This window comes from Cavia porcellus, unplaced genomic scaffold (genome assembly GCF_034190915.1).
Source record: "Cavia porcellus strain 051 isolate PalLab524CR breed Dunkin Hartley unplaced genomic scaffold, mCavPor4.1 scaffold_7, whole genome shotgun sequence".
Taxonomy (NCBI): Eukaryota; Metazoa; Chordata; class Mammalia; order Rodentia; family Caviidae; genus Cavia; species Cavia porcellus.
In genome coordinates, this window is record NW_026947490.1 from 21551980 (window position 1) to 21568549 (window position 16570).

The 16570-nt window shown below is 51.0% G+C and overlaps 2 protein-coding genes across 3 annotated transcripts; one reads left to right on the forward strand and one right to left on the reverse strand.

The window, feature by feature from the left end:
• The first annotated feature begins 405 nt into the window (after positions 1-405).
• Positions 406-9793, forward strand: Gsk3a (glycogen synthase kinase 3 alpha). Its single transcript, XM_063252240.1, has 11 exons — positions 406-828; positions 2506-2693; positions 4036-4119; positions 4284-4394; positions 5971-6101; positions 6199-6305; positions 7228-7325; positions 7404-7499; positions 8073-8259; positions 8543-8635; positions 9108-9793. Exons 1-11 carry the CDS (start codon positions 546-548, stop codon positions 9179-9181), a joined length of 1452 nt encoding a protein of 483 aa, XP_063108310.1. The 5' UTR covers positions 406-545; the 3' UTR covers positions 9182-9793.
• A 2506-nt stretch (positions 9794-12299) lies between these two features.
• Znf526 (zinc finger protein 526) lies at positions 12300-16506 on the reverse strand. 2 transcript variants are annotated; one of them, XM_063252225.1, is made up of 3 exons: positions 16442-16506; positions 14471-14570; positions 12300-14379 (listed from the first exon to the last, which is right to left on the reverse strand). In XM_063252225.1, the coding sequence occupies exon 3, from the start codon at positions 14360-14362 to the stop codon at positions 12338-12340; it is 2025 nt and encodes a 674-aa protein (XP_063108295.1). In that variant the 5' UTR covers positions 14363-14379; positions 14471-14570; positions 16442-16506; the 3' UTR covers positions 12300-12337. The 2 variants fall into 2 exon arrangements, with proteins under 2 accessions (XP_063108295.1, XP_003464588.1); XM_003464540.5 differs by lacking the exon at positions 16442-16506 and adding an exon at positions 16115-16387.
• Between the last annotated feature and the right edge of the window lie 64 nt (positions 16507-16570).

The following is a 16570-nucleotide window of genomic DNA, read 5'->3' on the forward strand; positions in this document are numbered from 1 at the left end:
TCAATTTCCCAGAGTGCATCTGGCATCAAGAGTCACACAGTCAAAAGATTGAGCCCTTGGACTCTATTTCCCGGCATGCATCTGCCTGCAGCCTGCACTGCTCAGGGATGTAGCAGCTGTGATTACATTTCTGAGGCACACCTAAAAGCTTGCTGTTGTTGCAGAGAAGTGAATGTGTGACTTTGACTCTGTTTTCTAGAGTGCCTCAGGGGTTCACTTTAGGCACAGTTGGGTCACAGATGACCCAGGACTCCATTTCCCGACATACTGCGCGAACGGTCAGCCCTGTCCTCTGCGCTTAGGCCTTTGATGACTCCATTTCCCGGCGTGCCGTGCGGGCCTCTGTGCGGGCCGAGGGCGGTGCCGACGCCAGGCGGACTGCATCTCCCGGCGTGCCCCGCGGCGGGCTCTGGGCCGGAGCCGGAGCCCGAGCGGCGCGGCCTGGAAGAGGCCGTAGCTCGGGGGAGGAGGAGGCGGCGGCAGCGGCTGCGGCGGGTGCAGCCCAGGCAGCCCGAGCCCCGTGGCCTGGGCCTGCGCTCGGCGCCATGAGCGGCGGCGGGCCTTCGGGAGGCGGCCCTGGGGGCTCGGGCCGGGCGCGGACCAGCTCGTTCGCGGAGCCAGGCGGTGGAGGCGGAGGCGGCGGCGGCGGCCCTGGGGGCTCGGCCTCTGGCCCAGGCGGCACCGGCGGCGGGAAGGCGTCTGTCGGGGCCATGGGTGGGGGCGTGGGAGCCTCGAGTTCCGGGGGTGGTCCCACCGGCAGCGGCGGAGGCGGCAGCGGCGGGCCCGGCGCGGGCACTAGCTTCCCGCCGCCCGGAGTGAAGCTGGGCCGTGAGTATGAGGGGTGCCCGGTCGGGGTGGTGATCTGGGTTTCCAAGGTCCTCAAACATCGATTTGTTCCTTTCATGTGCTCGAGGTCACTGTCCCTACCCAAAACTGGATCGAGCTCTCTCCTTCCCTGAAAAAGGGTTTGGAGTTAACATCATTTTGGAGTTTAGGATGCGAATTACTAACACCTAGAGAAACAGGGGTCACAGTTATTGATTCTTTAAGTATCAAGGTCTTGGGTCGCTGAGCTTTATAAACATAAATCTGACGTTGCCATTCATTAGAGAACAGGACCAGAGGTCATGGTCACTTGTAATTGGGGAATCTAGGGTAATTGTCTCCTAAGAAAACAAGAATAACATCGCCGAACCACCACCACAAAAAGGAGATCTGCATTAACTTTCCTTTAGAGAATGGGAATTTGAACAGTATATTTCTTAGAGGTTGGGATTTGGGGTTACTCTACTGCCAACGAACAGGGCCAGGTCTGAAGCATAAGACCTGACATTACCAACCCAAAATATCTAGAGCTGTACCCTCAATAGTAGCCATTAGTAGTTACTTAGAAGTAAAAACAGATGGGGAGTCATCATACGTTTCAAAACAAGTCTGTTATTTCTATTCTTTACAAGAAAAGAAAAATCAGGCTGGAGGGGTGTTTTATAGTAAAACTGAAATGAAGGATGGGTCACAACTCCCCATAGATTTGAGGTTACACGTATTTAATCATTCTGTGGTACGCTGTCATTAGCCGTGGATAAAACAGCAATGTAGAATTACTTCCCTCCAAAAGAAGGTGTTGCTGGTCCCTCTAAATGGATTTGGTTTGTTAGTTTCCCAAAGGAAAAAGGCCACTGTCTCCTAGGAATGGCACCAAGGTTTGGTGCCATTCAGAGAATGGGATTTGGGAATGCGAGCTAGCCTTCAAAGGCCTGAGGCTGGAATAGCACCCTGAGAATAGATGTCGAGCTCAATATCCTCTCATCTGGTGCTGCTCTGGACCACACATACAAAGAAGTCAGGTCAGTACCTGATCTGATACATTTGGGCAGGGGTAGCTGTCCCCCCCCCCAAAATGGGGGTCAAGGCACTAGTCTCATACCAAGAGAGATATTCATTTTTGTCACCAGGAGCCAGGGATGAAGTTACCTGTTCTCCAGGTTGATGAAAATGATAAAGTAGGAGTACCTCAGGGTTGCTATTCTTTAAGTGGAAGTGGTTAGGTCATGCTTTTCCTATGGGAGGGTCCAGAAGGCAGTGAGCCCACTCCACATGAATTCAACATCTAGGGTTGATGGTGTCTCCCAGTATCAATAGGGACCAGTGATTTGATACTTCTGAAAAGTGGAAATTAGGGGTTGACAATCTTTGGTTTAGGGGTCATTGTCTTCCCATATGGGAGGAGGCAGGATTTATGGGTTCCTGAAAGAAAGAAAGAAGGGAAGGGTCCTGGGGGTTTCCTCAGAAGGTGGGAAGGGACAGAGAAGCCCCCAGAGGCTTTTTTTTTTTTGGTACGGGGACTCGAACTCAGGACCTCACGCTTGCCAGGCAGGCACTGTACCCCTGAGCTATATCCTCAGCCCCAAAGGCCTTTTGCAGAGATTTCCTTCCCAGAGCCCTGCAATAGAGGGTAGCTGGAGAGGAAATGTCAGTGGATTGTGTGTCCCCTTTATTCCCCAGGTGACAGCGGGAAGGTGACCACAGTGGTAGCCACTTTAGGCCAAGGTCCAGAGCGCTCTCAAGAAGTGGCTTACACAGACATCAAAGTGATTGGCAATGGCTCATTTGGGGTCGTGTACCAGGCACGGCTGGCAGAGACAAGGGAGCTGGTGGCTATCAAGAAGGTTCTTCAGGACAAGAGGTTCAAGGTAGCTTGGGGAAAATGGAAATGAGCAGTTCTGGGGACTAGGCATAACTGGTGAGGGCTCCCAGCAAGAGAGCTAGCACCTGGGTCTTTAGAGGGGACCTGCACATGGGTCAGAGAAGGGGAAGGAAGAGAATCAGTTGAATGGAAGATGGAAAAAGTTAATTCCAGGAGAGCTGAGAGTTACATTTATTGGATATTTGTTTAATAGGTGAGTTCTTATTTAATGTACCTAAGGTTCTCTGAAGGTTGTTGGTGGTGGTATTCCCATGTTAAGCAAGCAGAAATGAAATTTGCATATAGATTCCCCTTATCAAGAGACTAGAACTTAGCCTGTCTGATTCCCAAGCCTTTAACCTTAACCACTTGGATACATTTCTTCCCAGAGAAAAGAGATGGCATGGCTGGTGCTGGTTGCACTGAAGGTGCAAGCCCTCTGCCCCAGGTCTTTGGCCAGTGCAAGATGGAATTTAGCCAATGCTGTGTTCATAAACTACTTTTGTTGGTATAGGGCACTGTCCCTTCTGAGGAGGAGTTGGGCAGCAGAGGCCTAGGGAACTAGATGGAGATGGTAGTGGAAGAATAACTGATTCTGGAGTACTGGCATTTGGAACTTAGGTTACCCTGGATATAGAGGAATTGAGGCTAGGTCAGGGCCTGGGTCTGGACAGTAAGGACTGTCAGGCAGGATGAACTCCAAGTTGTCAGCCAGAAGTTGGTTAGGGTTGACTGACTTCCAGAAGTGAGAGGGGTCGGGGCAGGGAGTTCTGAGACCCCAGGGGAGAATAGGGGAGAATGCTCAGAATGAATCTTTCAGGAAGAGACTGAAGCATAGCTCCAAAGATGAAAAATGGAAGCCTGGAGTCTGGAACTCAAGAGCCAAGCTAGGGTTCAAAGTCTGAGATGCCTCCTAGGAGAGCGACAGCAAGTGGTGGGGACCAGTGGTGAACTGGATCATCAGTACTGGTTTGTGGTTACTTGTGTAGGGTGGCAAGCTTTGTGTGGCCAATTCATCTGATTTTGCATGAGAAGCTGAGAACTGGCTTTGTAAGTGAAGTGACTTGGTTTCTAAATGTCAGCAGTAAATTGAAAAACTTTTAAAAGGTGGGCTGAAAAGAACACGTCTGTGTTCTGGAATCGGTGTACAGGCCTCCAGCTGATGAGTGCGAAGGGAAGAGGTTTGGAGTGAGGAATTACAGGATGTCCCTGAAGGGCTTTGGTACGGTGATACAAAGACAGCTGCCTTTTCTGTTGGCAGGAGGGGGAATGGGGCTGAGGTGAGAGTACTAAGGAGGGGAGGCAGAGAGAGAGGGTTGGTTGTATTATTTTCTTCCTCTGTCCTCAAGAACCGAGAGCTGCAGATTATGCGTAAGCTAGACCACTGCAATATTGTGAGACTGCGGTACTTTTTCTACTCCAGTGGGGAAAAGGTGAGACACTGGGGTGCCCAGGGTGAGGGTGTGGCTTCACCTTAACTCCACCCATTTACCTGCTTGCCTTTCTTATGAGGTCCAGTGTTTCACTTACTGTGCCTTGTACACTTTCCCTTTCCCCTTGCTCCCAATACCTCACACCTCTCCTTTTTTATCTCCAGAAAGATGAGCTTTACCTAAATCTGGTGCTGGAATATGTGCCCGAGACAGTGTACCGGGTGGCCCGCCATTTCACCAAGGCCAAATTGACCATCCCTATCATCTATGTCAAGGTAGGCAGGCAGGCTGTTTCACAGCCTCATTGGTTCTATAGGTTCCCTCACCTTTGAGCTTATGTTGGTTTCTGGGGACCCATATTTTATGCCTTTGCTCCTGTAGTGCTAGATGGAGTTTGGCAAAGGAGAGTAGGGTCAAGGCAGGGGCTGAATGAATCAGGAAGAGGCTGCAGAGTACCTGCTCAGATCCCAACTGGGATCCTACTAATACTAGTTGTGTTGGATTCATCTTCCTACATCATCTGTAGGATCATTCCCCAGGCCTGGCACTGTCATGAGCGGCATAGATCTTCATGAGGTATCTGACTGGATAAATCAATAAACAAGTGAAACCCAGGAATAATAGGTTCAGGACAGAGGCTGAAACAGGTGCTACATTGGGAAGTAGGAGGTGTGAGTTTGTTTGCCGGAGGTTGTTTAGGGCCACGCAGCTCCTTGTGCTGACTTTACGCACTGCCCTCCTAGGCAAGCTGACACAGCTCTGTTACTGGTTGCTGCTGCTGGACCTTGCCTCCTAGACAGGGAGTTCTCTGGACTGGTGAAGCTGTGCTGTAACTGCCTGCATGCTGGGCCCAGTGCGTAGAAATTCCAGAAGCACAGCTTACTGAGACCCTTGTCTTGCCTTCAAAGAATTCTTAGTTTGGTAGGGCTGACAGGCACTGTCCAACTAGGTGCTGCTGTACTAGAGGGAGCATAGGATTTTGGAAAAAGGACATCCTAGCACAGCCTGGTTTGGAGATAAGAAAGAACAAGGAAGGATTTGGGGCAGGTGCATGGAGAAGTAATGAAATTTTGCTGAAAGGAACAGGGACAAAGGAGGAACCCTTTGTACAGGGTAGAGAACCGGTGAGCAGACACTGGTCTTAGCTCCAAGGAAGCAGAGGTGATCAAAATTCAAAAGATCTCTGATCTTTTGACACTTGGGTTCTAGTCAGTAAGTGGGAGAGAGGCAGCAGAATTGAGCTGGAGAGGGGGCTGGCTTGTGGGTGGTTTTCACTGTCGAGTGAAGGAGGCAGAGCTCTTCAAGAACCAATGGTTTTCGGTGAGGGGGAAGCCAAGTGCCTGACTCCCCAGTCTATTTTGTGACAAGGCCTTCCATTGTGTCAGTCTTACTCAGCAGGCTTCTGCCATGGGGTGCGGTTACAGCTATAGTTGTCAAAGTTTGGTTTGGGGCCTAGCATCAGTGCTGGAGGGCTTGTTGGAAATGCCCCATTCTGAAATCACAGAACTAGAAACTGTTAGTTGGGTGGATATGATAGTCTTAAGAGGCAGGAGGGTAGAAAGTTTGAGCTCAGCTGGGGCTACTTGGTGACTTAGTGAGACTCTGGATAAACATTAAAAAAAAAAAAAAAAAAAGGATATACTTGGTGTGAAGATTCTGAATTCAATCTCTGGTACTGTAGAAAAACAAAACAACCCAAAAAATCTCCATGAGATTGGGGGCCTATTGGTTTAGCAACCCTCCAAGTAACTGGTATGCACAGAAGTTTGAGAATCCAAGATTGTGGCCCAGTGATGGTGTGCTACGTGGGAAGAGCTGAGCTGGAGTCCATCTGTCCCCTGCCTGCCCCAGGTGTACATGTACCAACTATTCCGGAGCCTGGCCTACATCCACTCCCAGGGTGTGTGTCACCGTGACATCAAACCCCAGAACCTGCTGGTGGACCCCGACACTGCTGTCCTTAAGCTCTGCGATTTTGGCAGGTGGGACTGACCTGGGCTTGCTGGATGGCTAAAAGGGTAAGGGGACGGGGATCTTAACCTTCTGTAGCTGTTTACCTTCACCCTTTTCTTCCCACAGTGCAAAGCAGCTGGTCCGGGGGGAGCCCAATGTTTCCTACATCTGTTCTCGCTACTACCGAGCCCCAGAACTCATCTTTGGAGCCACCGATTATACCTCGTCCATCGGTCAGAGTTGTGGGAGGGTGGCACTGGGAACGACAGTTGAGGCAGGTTTTGAGTTTTTTCTGGGCACTGTGTGTCAGGCTTAGCGATAAAGGCTTAACATCTGTTCTTTTAACCAGTCCTGACAAGCTCAGGAGGCCGATGGCTGTTGCACGCTCATTTTAGATAAGCGTCCTAAGGCTGGGGGCCAGGAAGCCACCTCCCATAGTTGCACTGCTGCGATGGGGCAGGGCTGGGATTTGGAAGCTCACCTGACTCCAGAGCCTGTCCTAGCTTAGGTGCCTCCTGGTCAGCTCCCCGTCCTCACCTGGAGGGGGAAGGGCTGGTAGGCACTTCGGGGGAAGTAGCAGGCACAGCTTCACTGCCATGAAGGTGCCTCCTATTGCTAAGGCCTCCATGTCCTGTATCTGAGGAAGACAGTGTCACCTTCTAGGCATGAGTGTGAAAGGGTGTGTGAAGGGACTGTGGTCCCTAGGCATGAATTTGTGCAGTGAGGGTCATGGAACAGATTGGGGAGGAATAAAATAGGTTGAAGCTCTTCCCATGGGCAAGAGTGAGGCCAGGAGGTGAGAAAGGTATTTTAGGATTTGAGACTTTACCTCCTGGGGCCCAGAAGACACAGGTGCCTGTTGGCAAGTTTGGGCTTGGTTTATCCTCTGAGGAGAGAGGCAAGCAAAGCTCTCACTGGGGTTTCTGAGCACAGGCAAAGCAGGGTGGAAGGACATGTGCTCTGGGGAGTGCAGCTAAGTTGGGCAGACGTGGAAGTTAAAGTTCCCGCTCCCGTGTTTTGTATGTGCCCTTGAGCCAAATGCTTCCTTTCTGACCTGAGAAAATGTGGCCATGGGAAATAAACAGAAATGTTTGTGAAGGGATGAGCTTGGTGGTCCTGCCTTCCCAGCCGTGAACATCACCCATTCCCCTTCAGATGTTTGGTCAGCTGGCTGTGTCCTGGCTGAGCTTCTCCTTGGCCAGCCCATCTTCCCTGGAGACAGTGGGGTAGACCAGCTGGTGGAGATCATCAAGGTGAGAGTGGAGTCAGGGATGTGGGTGCAGGGCTAAGGGAGAGGGGGCCTTGTCTCAGACCTCTCCCTCACTACACAGGTACTGGGAACACCAACCCGGGAACAAATACGAGAGATGAACCCCAACTATACAGAGTTCAAATTCCCCCAGATTAAAGCTCACCCCTGGACAAAGGTAGGTTAGGGATAAAGGATGGGTCTCCTAAAGGCCAACTGGACTGGCACTTGGCTTCAGAATCATGACTTGGGAGGGTTTAAAGTTAAACCAGGAAGCAAGTCAGTAACTCGTCACAGTTAAATTTATAGAATCTGGTTACGTATAGTGACCCACGCCTGTAATCCTAGAACTTGGGAGGCTGAGGCAGGAGGACTGCCTCAAGTTCGAGGCCAGCCTGGGCTACATAGTGAGTTCAGGCCACCTGAACTACATAGTGGGACCTTGTCTCAAATAAAACTAACAAAAAACAAAAACTTATGAAATCTAAAAAACTGACCCACAGATAATCAAGGTTCTATTTCTGTGGCAGAGATACAGAAACTCATAGCAAAGCTCATATAATCATAGGACCTGGGCTGGCTGCCTGCCAGACACAAAATTGACTTCCTTTCAGTTATTGTGCCTCTTTCCTTATTTGGAAGGTGGGCTTGCGAGAGGCAGGCATTTGTATTTGCCACGGGCAGTGAGCCACAGGACGCCGGGCTGGGACCATCTCTCACCCTTGTGACCCTGCACTCACCCTCCCCATAGGTGTTCAAGTCTCGGACGCCACCTGAGGCCATTGCTCTCTGTTCAAGCCTGCTAGAGTACACTCCGTCCTCCAGACTCTCTCCACTAGAGGCCTGTGCCCACAGCTTCTTTGATGAACTCCGATGTCTTGGAACCCAGCTCCCCAACAACCGCCCGCTTCCCCCACTCTTCAACTTCAGTCCTGGTGGTAAGAGTGATACAAATGGGGAGCCAAGCAGGGTACAAAGCAGGTATAAGGCTCAGAAAGTTGTTCCCCTGATTTGGGAGAAGCATAGCTACCTCAGCAGTGCTTTAAAATTGTATTCTAGGTTCTTTCCAGTTTTATACTTAAAAGACTTTCGTGACTAAAAGTGCCTATAAACTGACCTTGCCAATACCTGGGTCTTTGATTGGTGCCCCATCATAATCCTCACTGGGTTTCCAGATGCCCTGGCTCCTCCCTGACTGGGCGTGTTAATCCCTGTCTCTAGAACTCTCCATCCAACCGTCTCTCAATGCCATTCTCATCCCTCCTCACTTGAGGTCCCCAGCCGGCACTACTCCGCTCACTTCATCCTCACAAGGTAAGTTGGAGGGGTATCTGCTGAGGGTTAAGCAGCACTTCAGAACTAAAACATCTTACAGCATGTCAGTGACTACCTTCAAAGAGTAGGGCATCGTTGCCAACACTTGTGTTTAAAATGCTAACTGGAAAACCAAAGAAATGTTTGGTGTGAACAAAAAGTTGAACCTGCCAACCATATTTAAGATTGGACCACTTTGGTGAAGAAAATGAGACTCGGCAGCAGTGGGCCTGCTTTTCTTACTGACTGCATCTGGCGATGGGCTGGCTGCAGCTGCTTCCTGTTATATGGAACCTGGTTCCCTGGTGTGAGGCACTTAATCGTCAGACTGGCCCTTTTGGCATTTGAGTTTGCAACCCTGGACCTAAAATGACAGCTTCTAATTTTTTAATGTAGCATCTTACCACTCTGCAGAGGGTGCATGGGATCTGAAAGGCAAAGGCTAACTGTCTACTGCTTTCCTCCCCTTCAGCTTTAACTGAGAATCAGACCGGCTCAGACTGGCAGGCGCCTGATGCCACACCTACCCTCACTAACTCTTCCTGAGGACCCCACCAACTCCTTCCCCATGTCTATCTGGGAGCCCTAAGTGGGGTTGGGAAGAGGGAGGTGTAGCCCATCAAACTTCTATCCTGGCTGGGCCCCTAGACTAGAGGGCAGAGGTAAATGAGTCCCTACCCCCACCTCTAGTCCCTCCGTTACCAGCCTCACTCCTATGATGGGCTTTTTAAGAGGATTTTAACTGGTTGTGAGGAGGGAAAACAAGGAAGGAAGGATGGGGTTGGGGGCATGAGGAACTCCTACCCCTTTTGCCCCCTCATATTCCCCAGCCCCTACTTCTTCCAACTCCCCGCTCTCCTCCTATGACTCTTGTAAATAGAATCAGACCACTCCATCTTTCCCCTTCCCTGGTCCCCAGGTGTAAATAGATTGTTACAATTTTTTTCTTAAAGAAAAAGTTGATTCACACCATCCAACCTGGCCCTGCCCACTCCTACAGCTGTATCTACACTCCTGTCCTCTGCTCCCAAGGCCTCCTCACTGGTCTCCCTACCATAGAGGCCCTGGGGGAATGGGGAGAACTCCTGATGTCTTAAGTTTCCACAGTAAGGTTTGCCTGTGTACAGACCTCCGTTCAATAAATTATTGGCATGAAAACCTGCTTCCTCTTTGGCTGTCTGTTTCTACCAAGGTGAGGGGTTGTCTGGAGGGCCATTCAGGGTCAGGAATGGGCTGTATCTTGGGCAGGAAGCACTGGGAAGCCTGAGTTCTGGCCCTGGTTTAGGTGCCCAACCCTTCTGACCCTAGCACACCCTTCTGCATGTGGAGTTAGGGCTTTTCTACTGGGAGGAGCCTGCTCTGGGACCCTGTGTAAGTTATCTCCTGCTTAGGGAGGGAGGCTTAGGGATCCTCAGTAACCAGTGACTGGACTGGAGAGCCCTTAAAGGGCTTCTCCAGAATTTAAGCTGCGGACTCAAGATTTGAACAGAAAGCCGTCTGAGTCTAAGCTGTTGGCTGCTCTGGGACCAGGGAAACATGGTTGGTAAGGAGTCAGTCAAAAATTTACCTGCCATGGGTAGAGGACACAAGACAGAGCCAGAATAGATTTTCAAGGTTGCATTTCAGGGTGCTAAGCAGGGCACCTATTTGCTCAGGCTGTCTTGGGTGTTGGGAATTGACAGCCCTGGGAAGGCTGGGATAGACAGTTTGGCTTTTTACTTCACTTTTAAAAATATGCTAGGACCAGATGGTAGGGGCTACGGGCAGAAGGAAATGGTACCTCCTCCACATGGTGCCAAGCAGTGAGCACAGGCAGGAGACTGCAGAAGGGGAGGGAAAGGGAGCCTGGGGAGGAGCAACTGTATGTCCTCCACTGGCTTCCACCTGAGACATGTCACAGGAGTGCCAAGACTATTCCTGTGGGCCCTGGACCCCAAACTGCCTAGGGACATTTATATACTGCCCAGAACAGACTGCCCTTTTCTTGCTCAATACTGGCCTGGATTTCTCCTTGATTGCAAAATAGACACATAGAACACAGATTATACAAGGGAAGTTGGCTGGTCTGGCTCAGGGGTAGGCCTTGGGTTGCTGGGGACCCCTTCCTCAGGGGCTGGCCATGTATTCAGATGGTGTCCTTCACCTTACTTCCACCTCTATAGTCCCTACCCAGCTCTGTGCTTGTTCTCCCTCTTAGATCACTGCCAGCCTCCCACTCACATCACTCTGATCCCAAGGAGACCTGATAATCCTGTTAGGACAGCTCCCCACCCCCGCAACACTGCCTTGGACTCCTCAGCCCAACCCCAAGGCCTAGGCTTCCCTCCTGGACGACTGCCAGCCCCAGCAGCATTCTAGTTCATCCACCTGAGCACCTTGTGTGGAGGCCTGGGGGAGCCTGCCCCACTGACCTGCATCAGCTCAGAAGCAGGCACCCTTTGAAAAAATTGGGGATCCTTTCCTGCTTCTAAGACCTTTGATCTTTTAAGTCCCCCCTCAAATCTCAACTGCTTTGTGACCCTGATTTACTTTTCTTCCAATTAGAACGAATCCTCTGTCTTGCATGCGGTTTCAGGTTTAATCACTTTAGCAGAGTAATAGCTAAACCTGTGGGCTTGGGGAACAGTCTGGGTTCAAATCTCACAGTAACTCTGGAAGGTGCTGACCTTAGTCTTTTCACCAGAATAAGAGGGATGAGACTGAGATCTGTCTCAAGCCTGTGGGGATCTCAGTATACATACAGTGCTAAATGCAGTACCTGTCATGGTTTGCGGTCCAATGTTCAGTTTCAGGATGGTCTCCAAATACACTAGAACTTACTGTCCTCCTGTAGAGTTGTCTGCCTGAAATGTTCTTTTCCTCTGGCAGATTCCTACTGTCTCTTCAGGGACAACCTTTTCTAGGAAGACTTTTTCATACCTGTTCTCTCATGAAGCTTTGTTCCCTACACTGGGATCCGAGTGCCCCTGTACATCCCCATCATAACCCAGGAAATCCTTAGACCTGACTTGGCTTTGGTTTCCAAAAATTGCATAGCACATAGGAGACCGCCTTCAGACACAGGCCGAAGGAACCTGTGAGCCACATTTGGAGAACAGACCATCTGTACTTGGGTGTGCTCCTACTATTGTACTTCGTGAGGACAGAACCGGTCTGACTCATCACAAGGTCTTCAGAATCCCCCATCTAAAGTTAGTATCAGGGTCCCTACAGATTTCCTTCTACACTGTCGAAACTGAGATGAAGGAAGCCAAGATAAGTAAGTGCCTTTCTCTGCTAGGCAGCACCATGTCCTGGCTGCCCAAAATCCAGGAAAGGCTAGGGCTAGGGAACAAGCAGACAATCTTGAAAGGTACATGGAATGCCCAGCACAGACCTGGAATATGGTCAGTGTTCAGTAAAGTTTCTCTGATATTGCTGAGCACAAGGGTCACCCAAAGAATCCTGGCAAACCCCACTTAGCAACACAGCTGGGTGACCTGGCCAAAATCATTTGGGATCTCAGACCTTCAGTTTTTCCTCTGGAAGACAAAGCTGCCAGGGGAAACCTGGCAGGACTGTTTTGAGGAGTCACTGGGTACAAGAATCTCATGGTGAATGCCAGATTGGCTTGTCAGAGGGGTTAAGGGGTGGTCCTCTTTCCCCAGGTTACCCACACTCACTGTTGCGACCAAACCCTTTTATTGTTGCTCTTCGGCTATGTCACACAAAGGCTGTGTCTAACTGCAACAGCCCACTTGCTTCACTGGCCCCGAGTGCAGCCTGGCACAGCTGCAGTGTGTCCTCAAGTGCCAGTGGCTGGGATGTCTCAATGATGGCGATGGTCTCCCCGAGCTCTGTGCACATGATAGTCTGCTGAGACTCAGGAGCTGGGGGTGGGGCAGGAGGTGGTGATTTGGGAGGCTGTAGTGTCAGAGACCGGGCTCGGGCATGGACCCGCTGATGCAGCCGTAGGCCTGCCATGGCACGGAACCAGCGGCCACAGGTACCACAATAGTAGGGGCTCTTGTTGTAGAGACCGGTGATGGGGAGCCGGGGTGCACGGGCGAAGGCGACAGGCCGCAGGTGCAGCCGCCGATGCTGCTGCAGATTAGAGCTCTGTGTAAAGCGCTTGCCGCAGTCCAGACACTGATAGGGACGCACACCTGTGTGGGTCAGCTGGTGGCGGCTGAGGTTAGCTAAAGAAGCAAATGTTTTGCCACAAGAATGGCACTGGAAAGGTCTCTCACCTGTGTGTGTCCGCAAGTGGTTGCGCACATGGACCAGCTTCTTGAAGCCTTTGCCACAAACCCCACAGCGATGTCGCCGCTCAGGGGGCCCATGCACTGCACGCCGGTGTCGGGAAAGCCGAGAGGCTGAGGCAAAAGACTTGGGGCACTGTGGACAGGGCAGCTGGGCAGGTGGGGCTGGGGGTGGGGCTGGGGGTGTTGGCTGTGCTGGAGTTGGGGAGACTGCTGCTGCTGCTGTGGCCGGAGCCCCACTTTTCCCAGCATGTGTTCGCCGATGGTAAAGGAATTTGGTCATGTTGCTGAATGTCTTGCCACAGCGACAGCGATGTAGTGGGTTGGCAGTATGAGCCCGGCGATGGGCCACCAATGTGAGTTCTGTGCCAAAGCCCCGTCCACAGTCCACACAGAGATAGCGAGCTTCTCCTCGGTGCAGCCGCAGATGCTGCTCAAGAGAGGCTGCCTTCTTGAAGACCTTGGAGCAGGCTGTACATTCGTGTGTGCCCCCAACATGGGCTCGCCCATGAGCCAGCAGCCGGTTTGCTGAGCTGAAACTGCGCTGACACTGGGTACAGTGGAAGGGGTGGGCAGCTGACACTGATCCTCGAGATGCTCTTCGATGTCTCCGGCGAGCTCCTACAGAGGTACAGTGTTGGGGACAATCCCCGTGGCCTTGGGCTCCACCAGTAGTGGACTTGTTACCCCCCATAGTATCAATGGCACACTCCACAGCTTCCTCCTCTTCCTCCTCCTCTGACTCTTCATCACTGTCATCCTCATTGTCCTCCTCCTCCTCCTCCTTCTCCTCTAACCCATTGTGTTCTTCTTTTTCCAGGGAGTCAAAGTGAGTGCCCTGGTGTTCCAAGAATTCCTCTGGGGTGGCACAGAGGATAGAACACTCAGGACATTCATAAGGCTCCATCTTGACTTCAGGTGGTGGAGAGGATGGTGCTGAGGAAGACAAAGGAAGTGGTGCTGACGACTCTGCCACTGTAGTGGAGAGGTGTTGGACCTTTCGATGAGCCACCCACAGCTCAGGTGAGGGGAAGAGCTCTGCACAGTCCCCACACTGGTATTGAATCTGGCTTGCAGACTCCCGGAGATGAGCATCCTGGTGGGCCAGGAGCTCACTGGGAGACAGGATGAGCTGGTTGCATTCACCACACTGGAAAGGCCCTTCCTCAGTGTCTGCTACTAGCTCTGGTTCCAGGCCGGCATCCTGTGTAGTCAGTGCCTCCTCCTCTGACACAGTGGGCGCATGCTGCTCCTGGTGTGAGAGGACTTCCTCTAGTGTGTTATACAGGCTGCCACACTCAGAACACATGAACTGGTGGTGCTGGAAGAAGAGGGAGGAGGCAAGAGCCTCCCCAGGTGTCATTTCCATCACTTCTGTTGCTATCTCTGCCATCTCCCCTGACATGGACGACACGGATGTTGGCATCTCCACTGTCCCTGGTGACTGTGTTGGCATCTCAGCCAACTCAGCCACGACCTCTGTCATTGTGGGGAAGGCAGTGCCTGGAGAAGGAGGGGCAGGAGTCAGTGACATACCAGGAACCCAGGAGAAAGGGGATGTCTCAGGAGTTCCCTTGCTCATCCCATTACTCACCAGTCCCTATCAATCAACAAATCTTAATCCAATGTTTATATCTCAGTCTTCAATGATCCTGTGCCTCTGAAGCCTACTGTGGATCACACTAGCCAGGCACCTGCAGAAGAGAGAACACTCCTCAGTCTGACCTGGTATGTAGCCCTCTCCGAGAGGTTCAGTCATATTCCTTCTGAAAGCACATGACTTTTCCAGCCTCCTAGTCTTTGTTTGTGCAGTTTCCTCATTTTGCAACATCTTCCTTCCTTCCTTTACATATGCATACCGAGACACGGCAAAAAATTTAAGAGCACAGGCCTTTAAGCTAGACTTCCCTCAGCTTGGCTCTGATATCCATGGCTTAAAACCTCTCTGAGTGTCTTCTCACCTGTAAAATGGGGTTAAACTAGTACTGACCACAATGTCACTGATACTTGATAAACGCTAGCTGTAACTATTTGAAGTTTGCTAAAAAAGTGGCTGTGAACTTAAGCCTTTGATGCTATTTTTTCTGCTAAGAAAACTCTCTCCTCTTGTTTGGCAAATTCCTACCCTGTATCTCCTTTGTGAAACTTCTAGGAATGCCTTCATATCCTCAAGGTAAGGCCACTTCTGCCTCCTTGGGGGTTCCTATGATATCCTGTGCTTCCTTTATCATAACAAATATGAGGTGGGAGTGTTTTAGCTCTTTACAGACTGAAAGGTTGTAGGCAGGGTGGGTCTGATTCATTGTGGAAGCCCCAGTCACCAACAAAACCACAGATCAGGGACAGGTATTTTTAACTTTCAAATTTGCCCCTAGGGGCTGCATGTTCTTTTCCGGTGTGGGCTAAACGCAATCCAGACCCCTTCACACAATAGCTCTCACCAAATGATCCCCTCCCGCAGATTTTTCTTCTATTTCTTTCTTTCTTTCTTTTTGGTGTGGTACTTGGGATTGAAACCAGGACTTTTTGAAATCCTCACCTTCTTTATCTCTTCTCCTCATGTGTTAGTGCCAGAGGGCATGAGGAGTTTAGCTTACATACCTGCACATCCAATTAGTTCACATTAAATTCCCTGAGGGGAGGGATATTAGCCTTTTCATCACTGAGGTATTTCCATTGCCAAAAACAATGCCCAACACACTCTAGGCACCAAGGAGATATTTAGTGAATGAATAAGTCTCTAGGGCAGGGAGGCCCTGAGAGTTTAACCATCCCTAAGCACATTTCATTTCTACCAAACCAACTTGCCCATTTCACCGTGAATTCCTACAATACACAGTACTGCACAGGGCCTTGTTTTCAAGTGGTGCTCAGTAAGTACTCCCCAGTAAATGATTCGCTAAATGCCCAGGAGCTAAACTTTCCTTATCAACCTATTCCAAATTCCTCACTAATTTTTGAGTTCCAGAAGCCATTCGCAACAGTCATTCCATAAAGGATCTTCCTGTAAACAACCAACAGGGAGTGCTGCCCCACTTGGAACAGAGAACTTTCCCAGGGTTAGGCCCAGAGCATGCTACAAAACTTGTACAAAGTAGAGACCCAACAAATGTCTCTCTAGAAGGCGGCCCTGCAATTTGCTATTTCCCTGTCTACACTCCTCTTACCCAATCATGGGACCATAAACTACTAAGGGGACGAAAGGCGGAGTTTCATGTATTCAGTTCTTAAGTCCTACCGGGAAAGAACCCATCACGACCTCAAAGTTCAACTTTCTTGCTACACATCCTTTTTCTGCCAAACTCATTTCAGCACCCCGAGAAGTACCTGCAGGGGGTAGGAGGGAGATAAGTTTAAGGGTACCGCACACCGCAGGAGGGCAACCAACGCCTCCACGGCACACAGGAAGGAGCGCTCTCCTTCCACCCGGCTCAGCTCCCGCCCTAGCACAGGCCCCGAGATTCTTCAATCCCCAGGGTCCTCTCCATTCTCCCTCCACCCTCTTCGTACGCCCAGCGCTCTGTTCCCCACCCGCCCCGCTGCGCCCTCCACCCATTTCTCTTGCCTTAACAGGTCCTGCCGCTCTGACACAGACCCTCGGCTCCAGGCGTGCGAGACCCCTTACTATCCATACCTCCCATTGGGCGGCGCCCTTACACGTGGCGGCCAATAAGAGCTGGCAGCGCAGTGCACG